The sequence below is a fragment of the Ahaetulla prasina genome, chromosome 1 (assembly GCF_028640845.1).
Source record: "Ahaetulla prasina isolate Xishuangbanna chromosome 1, ASM2864084v1, whole genome shotgun sequence".
Classification (NCBI taxonomy): Eukaryota; Metazoa; Chordata; class Lepidosauria; order Squamata; family Colubridae; genus Ahaetulla; species Ahaetulla prasina.
The window spans coordinates 2,545,423-2,565,902 of NC_080539.1; the positions used below are offsets into that span (position 1 = coordinate 2,545,423).

The 20,480-nt window shown below is 47.8% G+C and overlaps 1 protein-coding gene across 1 annotated transcript in view; it reads right to left on the reverse strand.

Moving 5' to 3' along the window:
• Positions 1-20,207, reverse strand: part of SSH2 (slingshot protein phosphatase 2) — a 182,665-nt gene extending 162,458 nt beyond the window's left edge. Inside the window, exon 1 of the mRNA XM_058163969.1 lies at positions 19,791-20,207. Coding sequence (XP_058019952.1) covers positions 19,791-19,853 — 63 coding nt within the window. The 5' untranslated portion in view covers positions 19,854-20,207. The remainder of the gene's footprint in view (positions 1-19,790) is intronic.
• Positions 20,208-20,480: the final 273 nt, after the last annotated feature.

Here is a 20,480-nt window from a genome sequence, read left to right on the forward strand (position 1 = left end):
TTTGTAGAGGTGAGCCTATGGAGCTGACTATGGGTCTGAGTGGGGTTCCTTCTTTGTGTATCTTGGGGAGGCCGTAGAGCTTAGGGCATCTGGATGATTTCTCTCTGGGAATGATTCTTTGTTGGATTTCTTCGCTGATGGGGGAGGCTTTTATTTTGGATCTAGTGGTTTTTTCTAGGTAGGTGGTGGGGTCTGTTTTTGGGGGCTTGTATGCAGGGTCTTGGAGTAGGTTGGTTAATTTGGTTTGGTAGTCAGATGTGTTCATAACCACCGTGGCGTTGCCCTTGTCTGCTGGTAGGATTATTATGCTGGTATCTTTTTTCAGGTTAAGTAGTGCTGTCTGTTCCTCTTTGGGTAAGTTGCTTTTGGGTGGCTTGCTGCTGCAGAGGATGTTGGTGATTTCGAGTCTGATTTTGTTAGCGTCATCGGGGTTGATTTTGGTCAGGCTGGTTTCAACTCCATATAATGGTCTCAGTGGGGTGTATATAGGTCTTTGGGTGCAATGAATCTTTGACTTTGACAGTCTCATTTCATCTTCAGGTTCAACTGCTTCTGAGATGTTATGCACTGTTTCCTTTTAACTGCTAGTGGGGTTTGCTGATTGGGTGGGAGCTTGGCTGTGCTCTGATTGGATGTTTCTGTGCTCTGATTGGTGTGTGTCCTGTGTTGGGCGGGGGCTTGGTTGTGCTCAGTCTGGTCTGTGCTGCAGGGGATTTGAGCTGGTGAGGCATAGCTGTTGTTTGGCTTTGTGGTGGTGCTACATCTTCATAGTGGGTCTGCTGCATGAATGGATTGGATTGAAATGGCTAATGTTGCAGCTGTGGTCTGGCTTCTGGTCCTGGTCTGCTTCATGATCAGTGTGGGTTTGGGTCTGCTTTCTGGGTGGATGCGGTGGTGACATCCTGTGTGGACCTGAGTGTGGGTCTGGTGTCATTCCTGTGTTCTCGTTTGTCAGGCTGGGTGTTGGGGACTGACACCCCTAAAATGAATTACACAGACACTGGATCTCACCGCATAAAGCAGACAATCTGGGTGATGCAGTCATTTCAACTCCAATCTTGTGCAGGACCCTTTGAACATTTGTCTGACTGGACAGTGAAACAGGTCCCATCAATCGCACACTCAAACCCCACTGTTAAAGGGAACAGCGATCACATGCTCCAGAAGCCAGCTGACAAGACTGCCTCAATTTACGGGGAAAACCACCTCTTAAATATGATAGAATATATATATAGAATATATATATATATATATATATATATATATATATATATATATATATATATATATATATATATATATATATATATATATATATATATTTTCAGAGAAAACCCGAACAACCAGACTCTATATATATATATATATATATATATATGTTTTCCAATATTAATTGTTTTAAGATGGATGGACTTCATCTTCAAAGCGCTCCATGGCATAGGGCCGGGCTACTTACGGGACTGCCTGCTGCTACCGAATGCCTCTCACCAACCCGTGCGCTCTCACAGAGGTCTCTCAGGTGCTGGCGAGACAGTGTCTCTGGCACACCGGGAAGACCTCTGTCTGCCTCTGGAGCGAACTCCCCAGGACTTTCAACTTGGAGGACCTTCCTGTGACTTAAAACACATTTATTCATCTGCTGGACTGGATTAGTTTTTAAATTTGTTGGTTTTAATGGGTTTTTATCATTTATTCTAAATTTTTAATCTAGGTCAATTGAATAAGTCTTTTAATTGTATTTTAATAGTATTTATATTGTAATATTATTGTTTACTTTATCTGGCTGTGAACCCTGGTCCTTGGGAGAAGCTATAAAAAATAATAAATAAATAAATAAATAAAAACTCCCAGAACACCCCAGCCAGACATGCCAACTGGGGAATTCTGGGAGTGGAAGTCCTCCGCTCTTAAAGCAAGCTGGCTGGGGAATTCTGGGAGTGGAAGTCCTCCGCTCTTAAAGCAGGCTGGCTGGGGGATTCTGGGAGTGGAAGTCCTCCCCTCTTAAAGCAGGCTGGCTGGGGGATTCTGGGAGTGGAAGTCCTCCCCTCTTAAAGCACGCTGGCTGGGGAATTCTGGGAGTTGAAGTCCTCCCCTCTTAAAGCATACTGGCTGGGGGATTCTGGGAGTGGAAGTCCTCCCCTCTTAAAGCATGGCTGGCTGGGGGATTCTGGGAGTGGAAGTCCTCCCCTCTTAAAGCAGGCTGGCTGGGGGATTCTGAGAGCTGAAGTCCTCCGCTCTTAAAGCACGCTGGCTGGGGAATTCTGGGAGTTGAAGTCCTCCCCTCTTAAAGCAGGCTGGCTGGGGGATTCTGGGGTGAAGTCCTCCCTCTTAAAGCAGGCTGGCTGGGGGATTCTGGGGTGGAAGTCCTCCCTCTTAAAGCAGGCTGGCTGGGGATTCTGGGAGTGGAAGTCCTCCCTCTTAAAGCAGGCTGGCTGGGGATTCTGGAGTGGAAGTCCTCCTCTTAAAGCAGGCTGGCTGGGGATTCTGGGGTGGAAGTCCTCCCTCTTAAAGCAGGCTGGCTGGGGATTCTGGGGTGGAAGTCCTCCTCTTAAAGCAGGCTGGCTGGGGGATTCTGGGAGTGAAGTCCTCCTCTTAAAGCAGGCTGGCTGGGGATTCTGGGGTGGAAGTCCTCCTCTTAAAGCATGCTGGCTGGGGAATTCTGGGGTGGAAGTCCTCCCTCTTAAAGCAGGCTGGCTGGGGATTCTGGGAGTGGAAGTCCTCCTCTTAAAGCAGGCTGGCTGGGGGATTCTGGGGTGAGTCCTCCCTCTTAAAGCAGGCTGGCTGGGGATTCTGGGGTGGAAGTCCTCCTCTTAAAGCATGGCTGGCTGGGGGATTTTGGGAGTTGGAGTCCTCCCCTCTTAAAGCATGGCTAGCTGGGGGATTCTGGGAGTGGAAGTCCTCCTCTCTTAAAGCAGGCTGGCTGGGGGATTCTGGGAGTTGGAGTCCTCCCCTCTTAAAGCATGGCTGGCTGGGGGATTTTGGGAGTTGGAGTCCTCCCCTCTTAAAGCATGGCTAGCTGGGGGATTCTGGGAGTGGAAGTCCTCCTCTCTTAAAGCATGCTGGCTGGGGGATTCTGGGAGTGGAAGCCCTCCCCTCTTAAAGCAGGCTGGCTGGGGAATTCTGGGAGTGGAAGCCCTCCCCTCTTAAAGCAGGCTGGCTGGGGGATTCTGGGAGTGGAAGTCCATCCATCTTAAAGCATGCTGGCTGGGGGATTCTGGGAGTGGAAGCCCTCCCCTCTTAAAGCAGGCTGGCTGGGGAATTCTGGGAGTGGAAGCCCTCCCCTCTTCAGGGGTCAATTGTCTTTGCTCCTGATGGTATTGCTTAACTAAATTAGCCTTTGATGGTTTTTTCTTTGACAAATCTGTCTAAGCCCCATTAAAGCCGTCCGCTCATCGTCTCCTACAGAACTCCAGCTTTAATGGTAAGCCATCAATCACCGATTAGCCACAAATCATGGCTAAATCTACCAGGAAAATGCCTCTCTAAAGGACTCCCCCAGCTCTGGCACACAAGGAAGGTATGCAAATGAAGCAGATTTATTGATTTATATGTCTTTCCATTCGCGGTAAGTACTCCAAGAGGCAATTGGCAATTAAAATATGGAAACCGCATATTTTAAATGATGAGCAATTAAGAGTCGAGGGGGTGGGGAAATGTCCCTTGGCTGGCCTTCGAAAGCGGAAAGGATCCAGCCGGGCTGCAGAAGTCGGCCAGAATCCACTCTGCACCCTCCAGATGTGCGGGATTCCAACTCCCAACATCCTCCTTGCCAATGCCCCTGTGGCCAGCTGGGGAATTGGGGAGCCAAACTCCAGGCATTCTGGGGGCCACGTCCCTTAGCTTAGAGGAGAAATGCAGATTCCCCCCCCCCGCGTCAAAACAAGGGGGTCTCTAAAGGGGCGTGTGGAGGGGGAGGAAACTTAAAAGTGCCTTTCCTGCCTATGTCCAGACAGTCTGAGAGGGGGGGGGGAGTGAAGGGTGAGCCTCTGCAAATTTGTACACAAATTATACTCAACTTTTCCTGCAGGGGAAATGTTTTTTATCCAATGACTCCGTAATCCTTTGGCATTGATGATGTTACCTAGTTGGGTAATGAGAGGTCTGCAAGGAAGCAACCCTGCTCAGAGAGCACCAAGGACCCCAAGTCCTCCTCTTCTTTCTCCTCCTCCTCCTCCTCTTCCTCCCCTTCTCCTCTTCCTCCTCCTCTTCCTCCTCCTTCCCATCTTCCTCCTCCTCTTCCTCTTCTTCCTTCTTCTCTTCCTCCCCTCCTCTTCCTCCTCCCCCTCTTCTTCTTCCTCCTCCTCTTCCTCCTCCTTCCCATCTTCCTCCTCCTCTTCCTCCCCTCCTCCTTCTCCCCCTCTTCCTCCTCTTCTTCCTCCTCTTCCTCTTCCTCTTCTTCTTCCTCCTCCTCCTCTTCCTCCTCTTCTTCCTCCTCCTCTTCCTCCCTCCTCTTCCTCTTCCCATCTTCCTCCTCCTCCTCTTCCTCCTCCTCTTCCTCCTCCTCCCCTCTTCCTCCTCCTCCTCCCTCCTCCCTGTAAAACCCTCCATTCTAGCACTGATGATGTTACCTAGTTGGGTAAACGAAACATCTGCAGGAAAACAACCCAGCTCAGAGAGCACCAAGGACCCCACGGTCCTCCTTCTCCCACCCTTGTCTTCTCCTCCCCTCCTTCTCTCAACCCCTTCACAAACTCCCCTCCCTTCTAACCCTGATGAGGTAATAAAATGCCTGCAAGAAAACCAACCAGCTCAAACGCCAATGATCCCCCAATAATTGTCTCCTCCTCCTCCTCCTCCTCCTCCTCCTCCTCCTCCTCCTCCTCCTCCTCCTCCTGCAATCGATGAAATGTCTGCAAGAAAGCTATCAAGCTACAATACAGTTCTCCTCCCTTCTATCCCTGATGATGTTACCTAGTTGGGTCATGAGACGTCTGGAAGAAAACCACCCGGCTCAGAGAGAGCCAAATAGTTCAGTCCTCAGCCAATAATAGCCTCCTCTATTGGACTCCATCATCCTCTGGCCACAGCAGGAAATGCTAAAAGCAGTGAGGAATTAATTGGTGCTTTCCAAGTGAACTGGTTCAAAGCCAGCATTAGTCCAAATGTGGATTGGGGGGGTGGGGTGGGGGAACCTGGCTTGTACCAGTTAGAAAGCTACATAAAAACCAATCATACACACACGTAGTCCTCGACGTACGACTATATCTGAACCCAAAATGGCTGTTGCTAAGTGAGACATTTGTTCAGTGAGTTTTACCACCTTTTTTGCCACTGCTGTTAAGTGTATCGCCTCGGGGGTTAAGTTAGTGACACGGTTGTTAAGTGAATCTGGTTTCCCTACTGACTTTGCTTGTCAGAAGATTGCAAAGTGCTCGATTAACGAACACAATAGAGCCCCAAATTTATGTTGCTGAGATGTGCGTGTGTGTGTTTACAGGTAGTCCTCGACTTATGACCGCAAAAGAGCCCAAAACCTAAATATCCTAATACTTATGATGAAACCTGCAATTCACTTTATACAGGTAGTCCTCGATTTATGACCATAATTGAGCCCAACACTTCTGTTGCTAAGCGAGGCAATTGTTCAGTGAGGTTTAACCCATTGGACGCCCTTTCTTTCCACCGTTAAGTGAATCTCTGCAGTTGTTAAGCTAGTCACACGGTTGTTAAGTGAATCTGGCTTCCTCCCCACTGACTTTGCTTGTCGGAAGGTCACAAAAGGGGATCACGTGACCCCGGGACGCTGTGACCGTCATAAATGTGAGTCAGTTGCCACGCGTCGGATGGTCATCCCGTGATCAATCCTGTCATAAATGTGAAAAACAGTCATGAGACGTGTTTTCCAGTGCCGTTGTAACTTTGGGCGATCCCTAAATGAACTGTCGTAAGTCAAGGACCGCCTGTAATTGCTCGTAAGAATTAGAAACGCACCTTTCTCGAACGAAGGAACAAACAGGTACACGGGAAAATATTTCAGGCGGCTGAAGTGTCCAGAAGATATTTGTCCAAGGTGGTCAAGAAATCGCGAGTCCTTTCCCAACTAGGAAGTTTTATTCAAAAGCAGCAGCTCTTTTTCTTAACAAGATTTAATCAACTCAGCCTGGCTACTCGATGCCTCTAACGAAACCGGTGCTGCGGCAGCTTCGGAGTTATTTATTTTAAATCAAAATGATTATCGGTAGTTGAAAAAAGTTCCCCTTCCCCTCCCGGCTCCTGATTTTGGCAAGCCGCCTGGAACCCTGGCTCCGAAATGCTCAAAATGTTATTTCAATCCTACATTAATATAATATAATATATAATATAACAACAGAGTTGGAAGGGACCTTGGAGGCCTTCTAGTCCAACCCCCTGCCCAGGCAGGAAACCCTACACCATCTCAATCAGATGGTTATACAATATTTTCTTAAAAATTTCCAGTGTTGGAGCATTCACAACTTCTGCAGGCAATTAGTCTCTAGCCACTTTCTTTTTATATGTGGCAAACATATAAAATACCTTTTACAAGCGAGAGGGACTGGCCCGAAGTCCACCAGCCAGCTTTCATGCCTAAATTGGGACTAGAACTCACGGTTTCCAGGTGATTGGCCAAAAGTCACCCAGCCAGTTTTCATGGTTAAGGGAGGACTAGAACTCACCGTCTCCTGGTGATTGGCCCAAAGTCACCCAGTCGGCTTTAGGGCCTAAGGAAGGACTAAAATTCACGGTCTCCTGGTGAATGGCCCAAAGTCACCCAGCCACTTTTCATGCCTAAGGCAGGACTAGAATTCACAGTCTCCTGGTGATTGGCCCAAAGTCACCCAGCCGGTTTTTGTGTTTAAGGCAGGACTAAAATTCACCATCTGCTGCTTTCTAGCCTGGAGCTTTAACCACTAGTCCAAACTTTATTGTTTTTGATTAATTGATTGGCAGCTCATCAAAGCTGCTGCCTTTGAAGAAATGGCGTGTCAGAAAAGGACCTGACAGCTCCCATATTCTTTTGTTCAAGGTGGGTGACTTGCTTGAAAAGCAGGAACGAAAACAGATCAAACCCAGTTTATCAAACCCAGAAACCTCGTTTATTTCCATTTCTAGTGCAAATGAATGGACAATTCGAAGGAGCAACAAGAGGAATGGACTGCATTCATGCAACACACCGAGGTAAGATTTTAAAAAAAACAACCCACAATTATTATGTCCCATATCATTCATTCCACAAACAAAGCCACCATAGTCTAATTTTGACCTAGGACGAGGTAAATAAGGGGTGTCCAAACTTGGCAACTTTAAGATTTGTGGATTTCAACTCCCAGAATTCTAGGAGTTGAAGTCAAAAAGTCTTCAAGCAAATCTGGCTGAGGAATTCTGGGAGTTGAAGGCCGCAAGTCTTCAAGCAAATCTGGCCGAGGAATTCTGGGAGTTGAAGTCAACAAGTCTTCAAGCAAATCTGGCTGAGGAATTCTGGGAGTTGAAGGCCGCAAGTCTTCAAGCAAAGCTGGCTGAGGAATTCTGGGAGTTGAAGTCAACAAGTCTTCAAGCAAATCTGGCTGAGGAATTCTGGGAGTTGAAGTCAACAAGTCTTCAAGCAAAGCTGGCCAGGGAATTCTGGGAGTTGAAGGCCACAAGTCTTCAAGCAAATCTGGCTGAGGAATTCTGGGAGTTGAAGGCCGCAAGTCTTCAAGCAAAGCTGGCTGAGGAATTCTGGGAGTTGAAGTCAACAAGTCTTCAAGCAAATCTGGCTGAGGAATTCTGGGAGTTGAAGGCCGCAAGTCTTCAAGCAAAGCTGGCTGGGGAATTCTGGGAGTTGAAGGCCGCAAGTCTTCAAGCAAAGCTGGCTGAGGAATTCTGGGAGTTGAAGTCAACAAGTCTTCAAGCAAAGCTGGCCGGGGAATTCTGGGAGTTGAAGGCCACAAGTCTTCAAGCAAATCTGGCTGAGGAATTCTGGGAGTTGAAGGCCGCAAGTCTTCAAGCAAAGCTGGCTGGGGAATTCTGGGAGTTGAAGGCCGCAAGTCTTCAAGCAAATCTGGCTGAGGAATTCTGGGAGTTGAAGGCCGCAAGTCTTCAAGCAAAGCTGGCCGGGGAATTCTGGGAGTTGAAGGCCACAAGTCTTCAAGCAAAGCTGGCCGGGGAATTCTGGGAGTTGAAGGCCACAAGTCTTCAAGCAAAGCTGGCCGAGGAATTCTGGGAGTTGAAGGCCGCAAGTCTTCAAGCAAAGCTGGCCGGGGAATTCTGGGAGTTGAAGGCCGCAAGTCTTCAAGCAAATCTGGCTGAGGAATTCTGGGAGTTGAAGGCCGCAAGTCTTCAAGCAAAGCTGGCCGGGGAATTCTGGGAGTTGAAGGCCACAAGACTTCAAGCAAAACTGGCCGAGGAATTCTGGGAGTTGAAGGCCACAAGTCTTCAAGCAAAGCTGGCTGAGGAATTCTGGGTGTTGAAGTCCGCCAGGTTTAAAGTTGCCACGGTTGGAGACCCCTGCTATATGCAGAGGTGGTATTGAACCGGTAGTGGAGATCGCAGGAGATCTCTTCCCTAGACTAGCCAGGCCCAGTTCCTGCAACAATTCATTCTATGTTTAAGCCTCCAGTCCCATAATCATCCTGGTTGCTCTTCTCTGCACTCTTTCTAGAGTCTCAGCATCTTTTTTATAGTGTGGTGACCAAAACTGGATGCAGGACTCTAGATGTGGCCTTACTAAGGCTTTGTAGAGTGGTATTAGTGCCTCCCTTGCTCTTGGTTGTATCCCTCTCTTAATGCAGCCTAGGATTGCATTGGCTTTTTCGGGCTGCCACTGCATACTTCAAGTCAAGTCAAGTTGTATCCTGCTTCCCAGACGGCGAGTCAGAAACCAAAATAAGCCAGGAGGCTTGAAAACCCCTTTCATGGCTCGGCTGCAACACCCACCCCAAGCAGATGGCTGGAGAACCCCTCCCTGGGAGGCCTGCGGGGGATGGAGGGGTGGGGGGGACGGAGGAGCACCTGCCAGCTCAGGTTGCACGGATGATAGAAGCCCCACAACAAAGGCTGCGGCAGCCTTGCACCCTGAGCAATGCAAAACATTCCAACGTTTATGCAGGTTGACTTTGCTGGATTGTCAGATTTATATCCAGCTTTCCCTCCAGCAGGTAAAATAGGGTTCTTAAGGGGAAGGAAAAGTAAGGAAACAGGGAGGGAGGAAAGAAGCAAGAGATGGAAGAAAGAAAGGAGGAGAGGGAGGATGGACGGTCTTGAGTTTACTGTAGGAGCTAAGGAGGGAGGGAGGGAAGGAAGGAAGGAAGGAAGGAAGGAAGGAAGGAAGGAAGGAAGGAAGGAAGGAAGGAAGGAAGGTCTTGAGTTTCCTGAGAAAGGAAGGAAGGAAGGAAGGAAGGAAGGAAGGAAGGAAGGAAGGAAGGAAGGAAGGAAGGAAGAAGGAAGGAAGGTTGGTCCATCTTGAGTTTCCTGAGAAAGGAAGGAAGGAAGGAAGGAAGGTCTTGAGTTTATTGTAGGAGGGAAGAAGGAAGGAAGGAAGGAAGGAAGGAAGGAAGGAAGGAAGGAAGGAAGGAAGGAAGGAAGGAAGGTCTTGAGTTTATTGTAGGAGGAAGAAGGAGGAGGGAGGGAAGGAAGGAAGGAAGGAAGGAAGGAAGGAAGGAAGGAAGGTCTTGAGTTTATTGTAGGAGGGAAGGAAGACAGGGAGGAAGGGAAGGTCTTGAGTTTCCTGAGAAAGGAAGGAAGGAAGGAAGGAAGGAAGGAAGGAAGGAAGGAAGGAAGGAAGGAAGGAAGGAAGGAAGGAAGAAGGAAGGAAGGTTGGTCCATCTTGAGTTTCCTGAGAAAGGAAGGAAGGAAGGAAGGAAGGAAGGTCTTGAGTTTATTGTAGGAGGGAAGAAGGAAGGAAGGAAGGAAGGAAGGAAGGAAGGAAGGAAGGAAGGAAGGAAGGAAGGAAGGAAGGAAGGAAGGAAGGAAGGTCTTGAGTTTATTGTAGGAGGGAAGGAAGACAGGGAGGAAGGGAAGGTCTTGAGTTTCCTGAGAAAGGAAGGAAGAAAGGAAGGAAGGAAGGAAGGAAGGAAGGAAGGAAGGAAGGAAGGTAGGTAGGTAGGTAGGTCTTGAGTTTATTGTAGGAGGGAAGGAGGGAGGGAGGGAGGGAGGAGAGAAAGAAGGAAGGAAGGAAGAAAGGGAGGAAGGGAAGGTCTTGAGTTTCCTGAGAAAGGAAGGAAGGAGGGAAGAAGGAAGGAAGGGTTAGGGTTTTACTGTAGGAGTTAAGGATGGAGGAAAGGAGGAAGGAATGGAGGGAGGAGGGACAGGGAGGAAGGAAGAAAGAAGGTCTTTCAAGGTTTTTCAACCCATGGTATTGTAGGAAGGAAGGGGAGAGGAAGGGAGGGAGGAGAGAAAGAAGGAAGGAAGGAAGGAAGGAAGGAAGGAAGGAAGGAAGGAAGGAAGGAAGGAAGGTTGGTTTTGAGTTTATTGTAGGAGCTAAGTAGGGAGGGAAGGAGGAAGGAAGGGAGGGAGGGAGGGAGGAGAGAAAGAAGGAAGGGAGGAAAGGAGGAAGAAAGGGAGGAAGGGAGGGAAGGAAGGAAGGAAGGGCTTGAGTATCCTGTGAAAGGAAGGAAGGAAAGGAGTGAGGGAGGAAGGAAGGAAGGAAGGAAGGTTGGTCCATCTTGAGTTTTCTGAGAAAGGAAGGAAGGAATGGAGGGAAGAAGGAAGGAAGGGTTAGGGTTTTATTGTAGGAGTTAAGGAAGGAGAAAAGGAGGAAGGAATGGAAGGAGGAGGGACGGGGGGGGAGGAAAAAAGAAAGTCTTGAGTTTATTGTAGGAAGGAAGGGGAGAGGAAAGGAGGGAGGAGAGAAAGAAGGGAGGAAGGAAGGAAGGAAGGTCTTGAGTTTACTGTAGGAGCTAAGAAGGGAGGGAAGGAAGGAAGGTAGGTGTTGAGTTTCCTGAGAAAGGAAGGAGGGATGGAGGGAGGGAAATCTTGAATTTACTGCAGGAGGGAAGGGGAGAGAAAGGGAGGAGAGAAAGAAGGGAGGGAGGGTGGGATCCCAGGTTTTTTTCTTTGCAACCAAAAGTCAAATGCTTCAAAGCTTTCCAGCGCTCCCCCCAATTTTATTTTATCCTCCAAAAAGCCAGGTATGAAAGGCCTTCGCCTTCCTGGGGTCAAACGAGGTAGACAAAATGGGATGATTCGCATGCAACACTCCCCCGGCCAGGGATAATACAGGTAGGACCTAAAACTGAGCCACCATCCCCTCCCCCCCCGCCCCCCCATGTTGACAAGGGAGCAGCTGAAGTGGGCATTAAGTGGCCTTCGATCTTCAAATCATGCCTCCTGGAGAAGATTTCCAAGTGCCATCAATGGAAAGGTGGGCAGCTCTGGTCCCCTTTACGACTTGCGGACTTCAACTCCCAGAATTCCTGAGCCAGCCAGTATGGCTGGCTCAGGAATTCTGGGAGTTGAAGTCCGCAAGTCGTAAAGGGGACCAGAGCTGCCCACCCACTGCATTAAAGATCGTTGAATAAAAGGCTTATGGCAATGGCACAGAGCTGAGCGATGCAGGAAAAACGATGCTCCAGAAATCTGAAAAAATATATATATATATATATATATATATATATATATATATATATATATATATATATATATATATATATATATATATATATATATATATATGTTTTCTGAGGTTTTCACGGTTATAGAGTCTTTTGCGTAATTTGTGACGAAAATTCACATCTTCAGGCTTCAGGCTTCTGCAAGATGACGAATGAGACTTCGTCAAACGCCGCCAAGACACTTCCAATTTTACACGGAGAAAACCCAACAACAAAGACCTATATATATATATATATATATATATATATATATATATATATATATATATATATATATATATATATATGTTTTCTGAGGTTTTCACGGTGTTTGTATATAGGTCTTTGGTTGTTGGGTTTCTCCGTGTAAAATTGGAAGTGTCTTGGCGGCGTTTAGAAGTCTCATTCGTCATCTTCGGGCTCAGCGCTTTGCTCCCAGAAGCCCAGCTGAATGGGCTAATGGTTGGCAGACTCAAAGACCAATACAACAAAATGATATATATATATATATATATATATATATATATATATATATATATATATATATATATATATATATATATATATATATATATGTTTTCTGAGGTTTTCACGGTGTTTGTATATAGGTCTTTGGTTGTTTTTTCTCCTTCCTTCCTTCCTTTCCTTCCTCTTTTCTTACCATCCTTCCTTCCGCTGTTCCTTTCTTCTTTCCTTCCTTCCTCTGCCTTCCCTTTCTTCCCTTCTTCCTTCCTCCTTCCTTCCACCCTCCATTTTTTCCCTACATCTTCTTCCACCCGCCCACCCTTCCTTCCTTCCTTTTCTTACCATCCTTCCTTTCTTTCCTGTTCCTTTCTTTCTTCCCTCAGCCTTCTCTTTCTTTCTTTCCTTCCTTCCTCCCTCCCTCCATTTTCCCTCCACCTTCTTCCTCCCTTCCTTTCCTTCCTTCCTCCCTTCCTTTCCTTACATCCTTCCTTTCTTTCCCTGCTCCTTTCCTTCCTTCCTTCTTTCCTCCCTCTGCCTTCCTTTCTTCCCTTCCTCCCTCCATTTCCCACCCCTCCCTCCCTCTCTTTCTCCTTCTTTCTTCCTCTCTCCCTGCCTGCCACCCTTTCTTTCTTTCCTTGCTTCTTTCCTCTTTATTTTCCTTCTTCACTCCTCCCACTCTTCCTCCCTCATTTTTCCCTTCCTTCCTTCTTGGCTGTTCCTTCTTTATCTCTCCCTCTCTCCTTCCTTCCTCCAGGCTCAGAAAGGGAAGGAGACGGAGAGACTGTTGCCAGAGGGAGGTGCAGAAGCACCTGCTTTCTGGCCATTCCCTCTGAAACAAAATTCGCTCCCTGCCAGAGACGAGACACCTGCAACCTTCCAAGGAGACCCAACACCTGTCGGAGACCCAGCAAGGCGCAGAAGGCTGCCTGTTCCCACTCAGCTACAATGACTTCCGATCTGCAGCTTAGGGCACCTCCTGCCACCCACCCTTATTGCCTCGTCCCTTATCTAACTTTGCCTTCCAGGAGCTTTGGCAGCTTCCTAGCCAGCTGTGGTCTCTGGCCGCAGGGGAATTATGAGCGGCGACATACCTGAGGACACCCGATTAGGGAAGGCTGCTCAGCCAACCTCAGCCCGGCTAAGACTCTTAAAGTAGAATGTAGAATAAGAGAGTTGGAAGGGACCTTGGAGGTCTTCTAGTCCAACCCCCTGCTTAGGCAGGAAACCCTACACCACTTCAGACAAATGTTTATCCAACAGTTTCTTAAAAAATTTCAGTGTTGGAGCATTTACAACTTCTGCAGGCAAGTTGTTCCACTGATTAATTGTTCTAACTGTCAGGAAATTTCTCCTTAGTTCTAAGTTGCTTCTCTCCTTGATTAGTTTCCACCCATTGCTTCTTGTCCTGCCCTCAGGTGCTTTGGAGAACAGCCCGACTCCCTCTTCTTTGTGGCAACCCCTGAGATAATATATTGGAACACAGCTATCATGTCTCCCCTAGTCCTTCTTCTCATTAAACAAGACATACCCAGTTCCTGCAACCGTTCTTCATATGTTTTAGCCTCCAGTCCCCTAATCATCTTTGTTGCTCTTCTCTGCACTCTTTCTAGAGTCTCAACATCTTTTTTACATCGTGGCGACCAAAACTTAATGCAATATTCCAAGTGTGGCCTTACCAAGGCATTATAAAGTGGCATTAACACGTGACGTGATCCTGATTCTATCCCTCTGATTATGCAGCCCAGAACTGTGTTGGCTTTTTTGGCAGCTGCTGCACATGGCTGGCTCACATTGAAATGATTGTCTACTAAATGATTGTCCACAAGTACAGGTAGTCCACCTGTCCTACCACCACAACTGAGCCCCAAAATTTATGCTGCTAAGAGAGACATTTGTTAAGTGAGTTTTGCCCCATTCTACGACCTTCCTTGCCACCGTTCTTAAGCAGATCACTGCAGGTGTGTTAAATTAGCGACACACTTCTTGAGTGAATCCTGCTTCCTCACTGACTTTACTTGTCAGAAGGTCACAAAAGGGGATTGCATGACTCTGGGGGATGCTGCGACCGTCATAACTATGAACCAGTTTCCAAGCGTCTGAATTTTGATCGCTCGATCACGGGCGTGCTACAAAGGCCGCAAGTGCGAAAAGCGGTCCTAAGTCACATTTTTCGTTGCCGTGTGGAGCTTTGAACGGTCACTAAACCAACTGTTGTAAGTCAAGAACTACCTCTACTGCAGAATGGAAAAAAAACAACCCTAATCTTTAGGTAAATGTAAAGGTTCCCCTTGCACATATGTGCTAGTTGTTCCCTACTCTAGGGGGCGGTGCTCATCTCCGTTTCAAAGCCGAAGAGCCAGCGCTGTCTGAAGACATCTCGGTGGTCATGCGGCCGGCATGACGCAATGCCAAAGGCGCACGGAACGCTGTGACCTTCCCACCAAATGTGGTCCCTATTTTTTCTACTTGCATTTTTTTTTTTTACGTGCTTTTGAACTGCTAGATTGGCAGAAGCTGGGACAAGTTACGTGGCACTCGGGATTCGAACCGCTGAACTGCCAACCTTTCGACTGACAAGCTCAGCGTCTTCTACATCCCTTCTATGTCCTAATCATCCCTAATTGTTGCAGAGAACCCACATAAAACTTAACCGTAAGCAGGGATCTCGAACTGGTAGCTTCATCGCCTCCCGAGCCTCCCCTCCCTTTTTTTTTTTTTGCCAGCATACTGCTTCGCGATGGTTATGAAACCGGCTATGGCGGCTGGGTCATCTCTTCCGTTTAGACAAGATGGCCAAGGATCTGGCAGGTCACGCCATGGGCCTCCTCCTGTCCTTCCTGACCCAGGGCCTGGAAAACACTCCGATCCGTCCGTCCAGCCCGCCGTTGCTTCGCCTCCCTCCGAACAATAACAGATGTTTCCATGCTCGCTGTGGGACAGATTTGGCTCGGGGGGCCGATGCTCTCTTGGCTGGCCCCGCTGAAAATAAAAGCCGCACACAGAATCCCAAAAACCGAAGGACGTAAACACACACGTTTTGCAGAAAAACAAACCCATGTGTTCTGGCGAGAGAATGACATGGGCGGGGGGGGGATAACTTCCTTCCAAGAGGCCGACCTCAAATGCAAGTTTTTCACCAAGATAAACAGCTGAAACTAACACGCCGAAAGACAAATCGGTGCAGGTAGCGAAGGCTGAATTACCCTGGATCGAACGCAGAGAAGAGCAACTGAGATGATTAAAAAGTATGGAGGCGAAAGCATACGAAAAACGGTTGCAGGATTTGGGGATGTCTTGTTCAATGCAAAGAAGGACGGGGGGGGGGGAACACGACAGCACTCTTCTGGTATCTGAGGGGCTGCCACAAAGAAGAGTTGGGGGGTCGACTTATTTTCCAAAGCCACACCTGGAAAACTGCAACAGGTTTTGCTCACCACATGACCAAAAAAAAAAAACTTTGGAAAAAGTGCAGAGAAGAGCAACTAAGATGATTAAAACATACGGAGACAAAAACGTATGAAGAACGGTTGAAAAAGGATTTGGGTTCGGCCAGTCTAGAGAAAAGAAGGACGGGGGGGTGGGGGAACATGATAGTAGCATTCCAGTGGGGGGGGGGTCAACCTCTTCTCCAAAGCACCTGAAGGCAGGACAAGAAACAACAGATGGAAACTAATCAAGGAGAGAAGCAACTTAGAACTAAGGAGAAATTTCCTGACAGTGAGGACAATTAACCAGTGGAACAGCTTGCCACCAGAAGTTGTGGATGCTCCAACAGTGGAGGTTTTTAAGAAGAGACTGGACAGCCACTTGCCTGAAATGGGTTGGACTAGAAGACCTCCAAGGTCCCTCCCAGCTCTATTATTAAGTTTTTTAAAGAGTGTTTTTATTGTAATATATGGTATTATTTTATCTGCCTGTTCACCGCCCTGAGTCCTTCGGGAGAAGGGCAGTATAAAAATTAAATTATTATTATTATTATCATTATCATTATCATTATCATCATCATCATCATCATCATCATTATTATTATTATTATTATTATTATTATTATTATTATTATTCCGATCGAACTAAAGCTGAAACCTGAAGGAGGTTTTGCAGAAAAATAGCCCCTGTTCAACTGAACAAGATCCTGTTGAGGAAATGCTTCAGAAATGCCTGGTTAACACACTACTCTGTTCCTTTTCTAGGGCTTATTCTTGCTAGCACCACCTTTAAAAAAGAAAAATCGAAAACCTAGCAGCTTTTAGATTACAGAGCCCTGCAAAATAGCGACACAGATACACCCTACAGCAAGAGACAGTTCTCCAGGTGCAAGCTCGCAGTTAACGCTAGGGAGGAAAAATAAAATTAGCAAGAGATACATCATCTCCTTTACCATCTAAGCGTGAAAGCTTAATGGCTTATCTTGTTGTGCAGCATATTCAGAATGTTAAAAGATTCCATTTTAGCTGGGACCTCACTTACGGTGATTACCAGCAAATCACAAGTTCCTGTTTTTGTCTTGCTACCGATTTTAGTTTATTTGCTTGAGTAGACAACACACTCGGCCACACAGAGGTGGTGTGCAAATGTGGTTAAATAAATATTTAGCAGCTTCCGCCACCCTTATTTGTTAAGCCTTCTGTTCCTGTTGGGTTTATTCATTCATTTGCATGGCCTTGTCCTGCCTTATATCCACTCAAAAAGAAGTATAGTGTTTGTTGTGATGTTTTGTTGAACCACGTGGTGTTTTTTTTTAAGGGCTCAGAAAAATGAGAACGGGTCCCTCTAAGCCTACGGCAGTTCCCAGTGACACCCAGGTAGCCTTCTTAGCAACAGTAGAGCATGCCAAGAGTTTACCATGGAGTTCTCCTTGGGTGCTGTTTCCAACTGGAGAGGTAGTTTGGTCCAGTGGTTAAGGCACTAGCCTAGAAACTAGGAGATGGTGAGTTCTAGTCCCGCCGTAGGCATGGAAGCAGGTTGAGTGACTTTGGGTCAAACACCAGGCGACAGTGAGTTCTAATACCGTCTTAGACATGAAAACCAGCTGGGTGACTTTGAGCCAATCACCAGGCGACAGTGAGTTCTAGTCCCGCCTTAGGCATGGAAGCCAGCTGGATGACTTTGGGCCAAACACCAGGCGACAGTGAGTTCTACACCCGCCTTAGGCATGGAAGCAGGTTGGGTGACTTTGAGGCAAACACCAGGCGACAATGAGTTCTAATCCTGTTTTAGGCGTGAAAGCCAGCTGGGTGACTTTGGGCCAATCACCAGACGACTGGGAGTTCTAAACTCATCTTTGGCACAATCAGCAGGAGACTGTGAATTCTAGTCCCGCCTTAGGCATTTAGCCGGTTGATTGAGTCAATCACCAGGAGACGGTGAGTTCTACTCCCATTTTAGCCACAAAAGTGGTCAGGTGACTTTGGGTCAGTCACCAGGTGACCGGGAGTTCTAATCCCACCTGTGGCACGATCAACAGAAGACAGTGAGTTCTAGTCCCCGCCTTAGACAGGAAAGCCGGTGGATTGAGTCAATCACCAGGAGACGATGAGTTCTAGTCCTGCCTTAGGCATGAAATCTGGCTGGATGACTTGAGCCAGTCGCACACAGTCAGCCCAACAGACTTCAGAGGGTTGTTGTGGGGATAAAACAGGAAGACGAATGTGTGCCACGTATGTTCACCACCTTCAACTCTTATAAAAAAATGATACAGGCAGGATACAAATAAAATAATCACTTCTAAGTCTAACCTTCACTCCTGGTGGTGCCACATCCAAGGAGTGAGGCCCGTTGCTGCTTGGGAACCAACCCCAGAAAAGTTCACCCAGGCACCACTCCTCAGTGAGCAATTTAACACCCCCCCACACACCTTCCGTTCCTCACTCCTGGCCGTCCAACTGGGCTGGATCTTTTTCCAAAGCAGCGAGGAAAAGGAAAACGGGGCATTTCCTGTGCAGCTGCCGCTCTGCATGTCTCTCAGAAGCCCTGCTCCTTCCTTATTTATTTATTTATTTATTTATTTATTTATTTATTTATTTATTTATTTTGTCACAACAATATATGTAAGTATCATACAAAAAGATTATATAGTATATAAACATATATATGAGTAAATATTAGGAGGTATAAACATATATCGATAGATAGATAGATAGATAGATAGATAGATAGATAGATAGATAGATAGATAGATAGATATGAAGAAAAGAAGAAAAGAAAAACAATAGGACAGGAACGGTAGGCACGTTTGTGCGCTTATGCACGCCCCTTATGGTCCTCTTAGGAATGGGGTGAGGTCAATAGTAGAAAGTTTTTGGTTAAAGCTTTTAGGATTATGGGAAGAGACCACAGAGTCAGGTAAAGTATTCCAAGCACTGATGATTCTGTTACAGAAGTCATATTTTCTGCAATCTAGGTTAAAGCGGTTGACATTAAGTTTAAATCTATTGGTTGCCCTTGTATTATTGCAATTAAAGCTGAAGTAGTCTTTGACAGGAAGGACATTACAATAGATGATTCTATGAGGTCTTGTCGAAGGCGACGGAGTTCCAAATTTTCTAAGCCTAGGATTTCCTTCCTTCCTCCCAACAGACAGAAGACAAAAACCTCTCTCTCTCTCTCTCTCTCTGTGCAACCCAAAATCCCTGAGGTTTTTTTTTATATTTTGTTAAAAAAAAAAGGAATATTCTTTATTGACCAAGTGTGATTGGGATACACCAGGAATTTGTCTCCGGTACATAGGCTCTCAGTGCACATACCAACAACGAAAGTGATAGGTCAGAGATCGTAAATGGTTAAGATGCAGGTAGCCCTCGACGTACAACCGCAATTGAGCCCAGAACTGATGTTGCTAAGTGAGGCATTCGTTACGTGAGTTACAACTCTTCTTGCCACATTTGTTAAGCGAATCACAGTAGCAACCCGGCTGTTAAGTGAATCTGGTTTCCCCATTGACTTTGCTCGTCAGGAGGTCGCAAAATGTGACCAGTTTGCCATCATGTGACACCCCTCCCCCCCCCAGGACGCTACGACTGTCGTAAATATGAACCCGTCGCCCAGCGTCCAAATTTTTGATCACGTGACCAGAGAGAGAGAGAGATGCTGCACCCAGCTGTGTGGGTCACAAGTCACTTGACTTTCACCGCCGTTGTAACTTCAGACGGTCGCTAAGCGAACGGTTGTTAAGCCGAGGACTACCTGCACAATCACAAATCACATTTCGTCAATCTTTTTTTCTTTTTTTTTAAAGCCGCCCAATGGGACCTTTTCAGCAGCAAAGCAAGGAGGGAACCAAGTACATGAGTAACGGGGTGTGGGTCACCCCTTACAGGCCCTAGACGCGCGCACACACACACACAAAGAAGACACACACACACACAAAGATACACAAACACACCTCTGGGGTGCGTAGCTGGTGAGAGAGAGGATGCTGAGCCTGGGGCTGAAGGGCATCCAACGCCAAGGGTCACCCCGAGGCGCCCCCTCCCAGCCTCAGCCTCCATTTTGGAAGTGGGGGAAGGAGAAAGAAGGGAGGGAGGAATGAATGAATGAATGAATGGAAGCAGCCAGGACAGAATGAATGGGCTGCAGCTGTCAAGGCAGGCAGAAGAAGGGAGTGGGGGGGAGGACGGTGGCGGGAGGAGGACAAAATACCGAAAAACACGAGAGCGGCGCCGGGGCGGGGAGGGAGGGGGGAGGGAGCGAGCGAGGCGAGCGCGCGCGCCGCGCCTGCGCAGAAGCCGCCCACCCGACCGCGGCGGCAGCGGGCGGCAGCAACGGGCGCGATTTCCCCTCCCGCCGAGAGCAACTCACCGAGGCGCAGGGGCTGGAGGTGGCGCTGGGGGTAGGCGAGCGCTGCACCGTCACCAGAGCCATCGGGGCGCGGCGGGGCCTCCCCGGCCGGCCTGCCAAGAGCCGCCCACCCCCACCCCCGGTGTTATTTATTCCATGGCGGGCGGGCGGCCAAAGCGAGAGGATGGGCGGCCCGAGAGGGTAGCGAGGAAGCGGCGGCGGCGATGGCGGCCTCCCCCGCCAACGCTCGCTCGCCGACTGAGGCGCGGCGGGGTTGGGCCGGCCGGGCACAATGAGGCGGCAGCGCGCATGCGTCACCTGTCAAGCCGCCGGGCCGGCCTTCCCTCCCTCCCGTCGCTGGCTCCGCCCCCCTCGCCGCGGCCACGCCCCCTGCGGGTGAGGTTAACTCTTGCGCGCCCGCTGCGGAGGAAGGAGGGAGCCTGTGTGTGTGGATGGATGGATGGATGAATGGATAGACAGATAGATAGATAGATAGATAGATAGATAGATAGATAGGTAGGTAGGTAGGTAGGTAGGTAGGTAGGTAGGTAGGTAGGTAGGTAGGTAGGATAGGATAGAATAGAATAGAATAGAATAGAATAGAATAGAATAGAATAGAATAGAATTTTATTGGCCAAGTGTGATTGGACACACAAGGAATTTGTCTTGGTGCATCTGCTCTCAGTGTACATAAAAGAAAAGATACGTTCA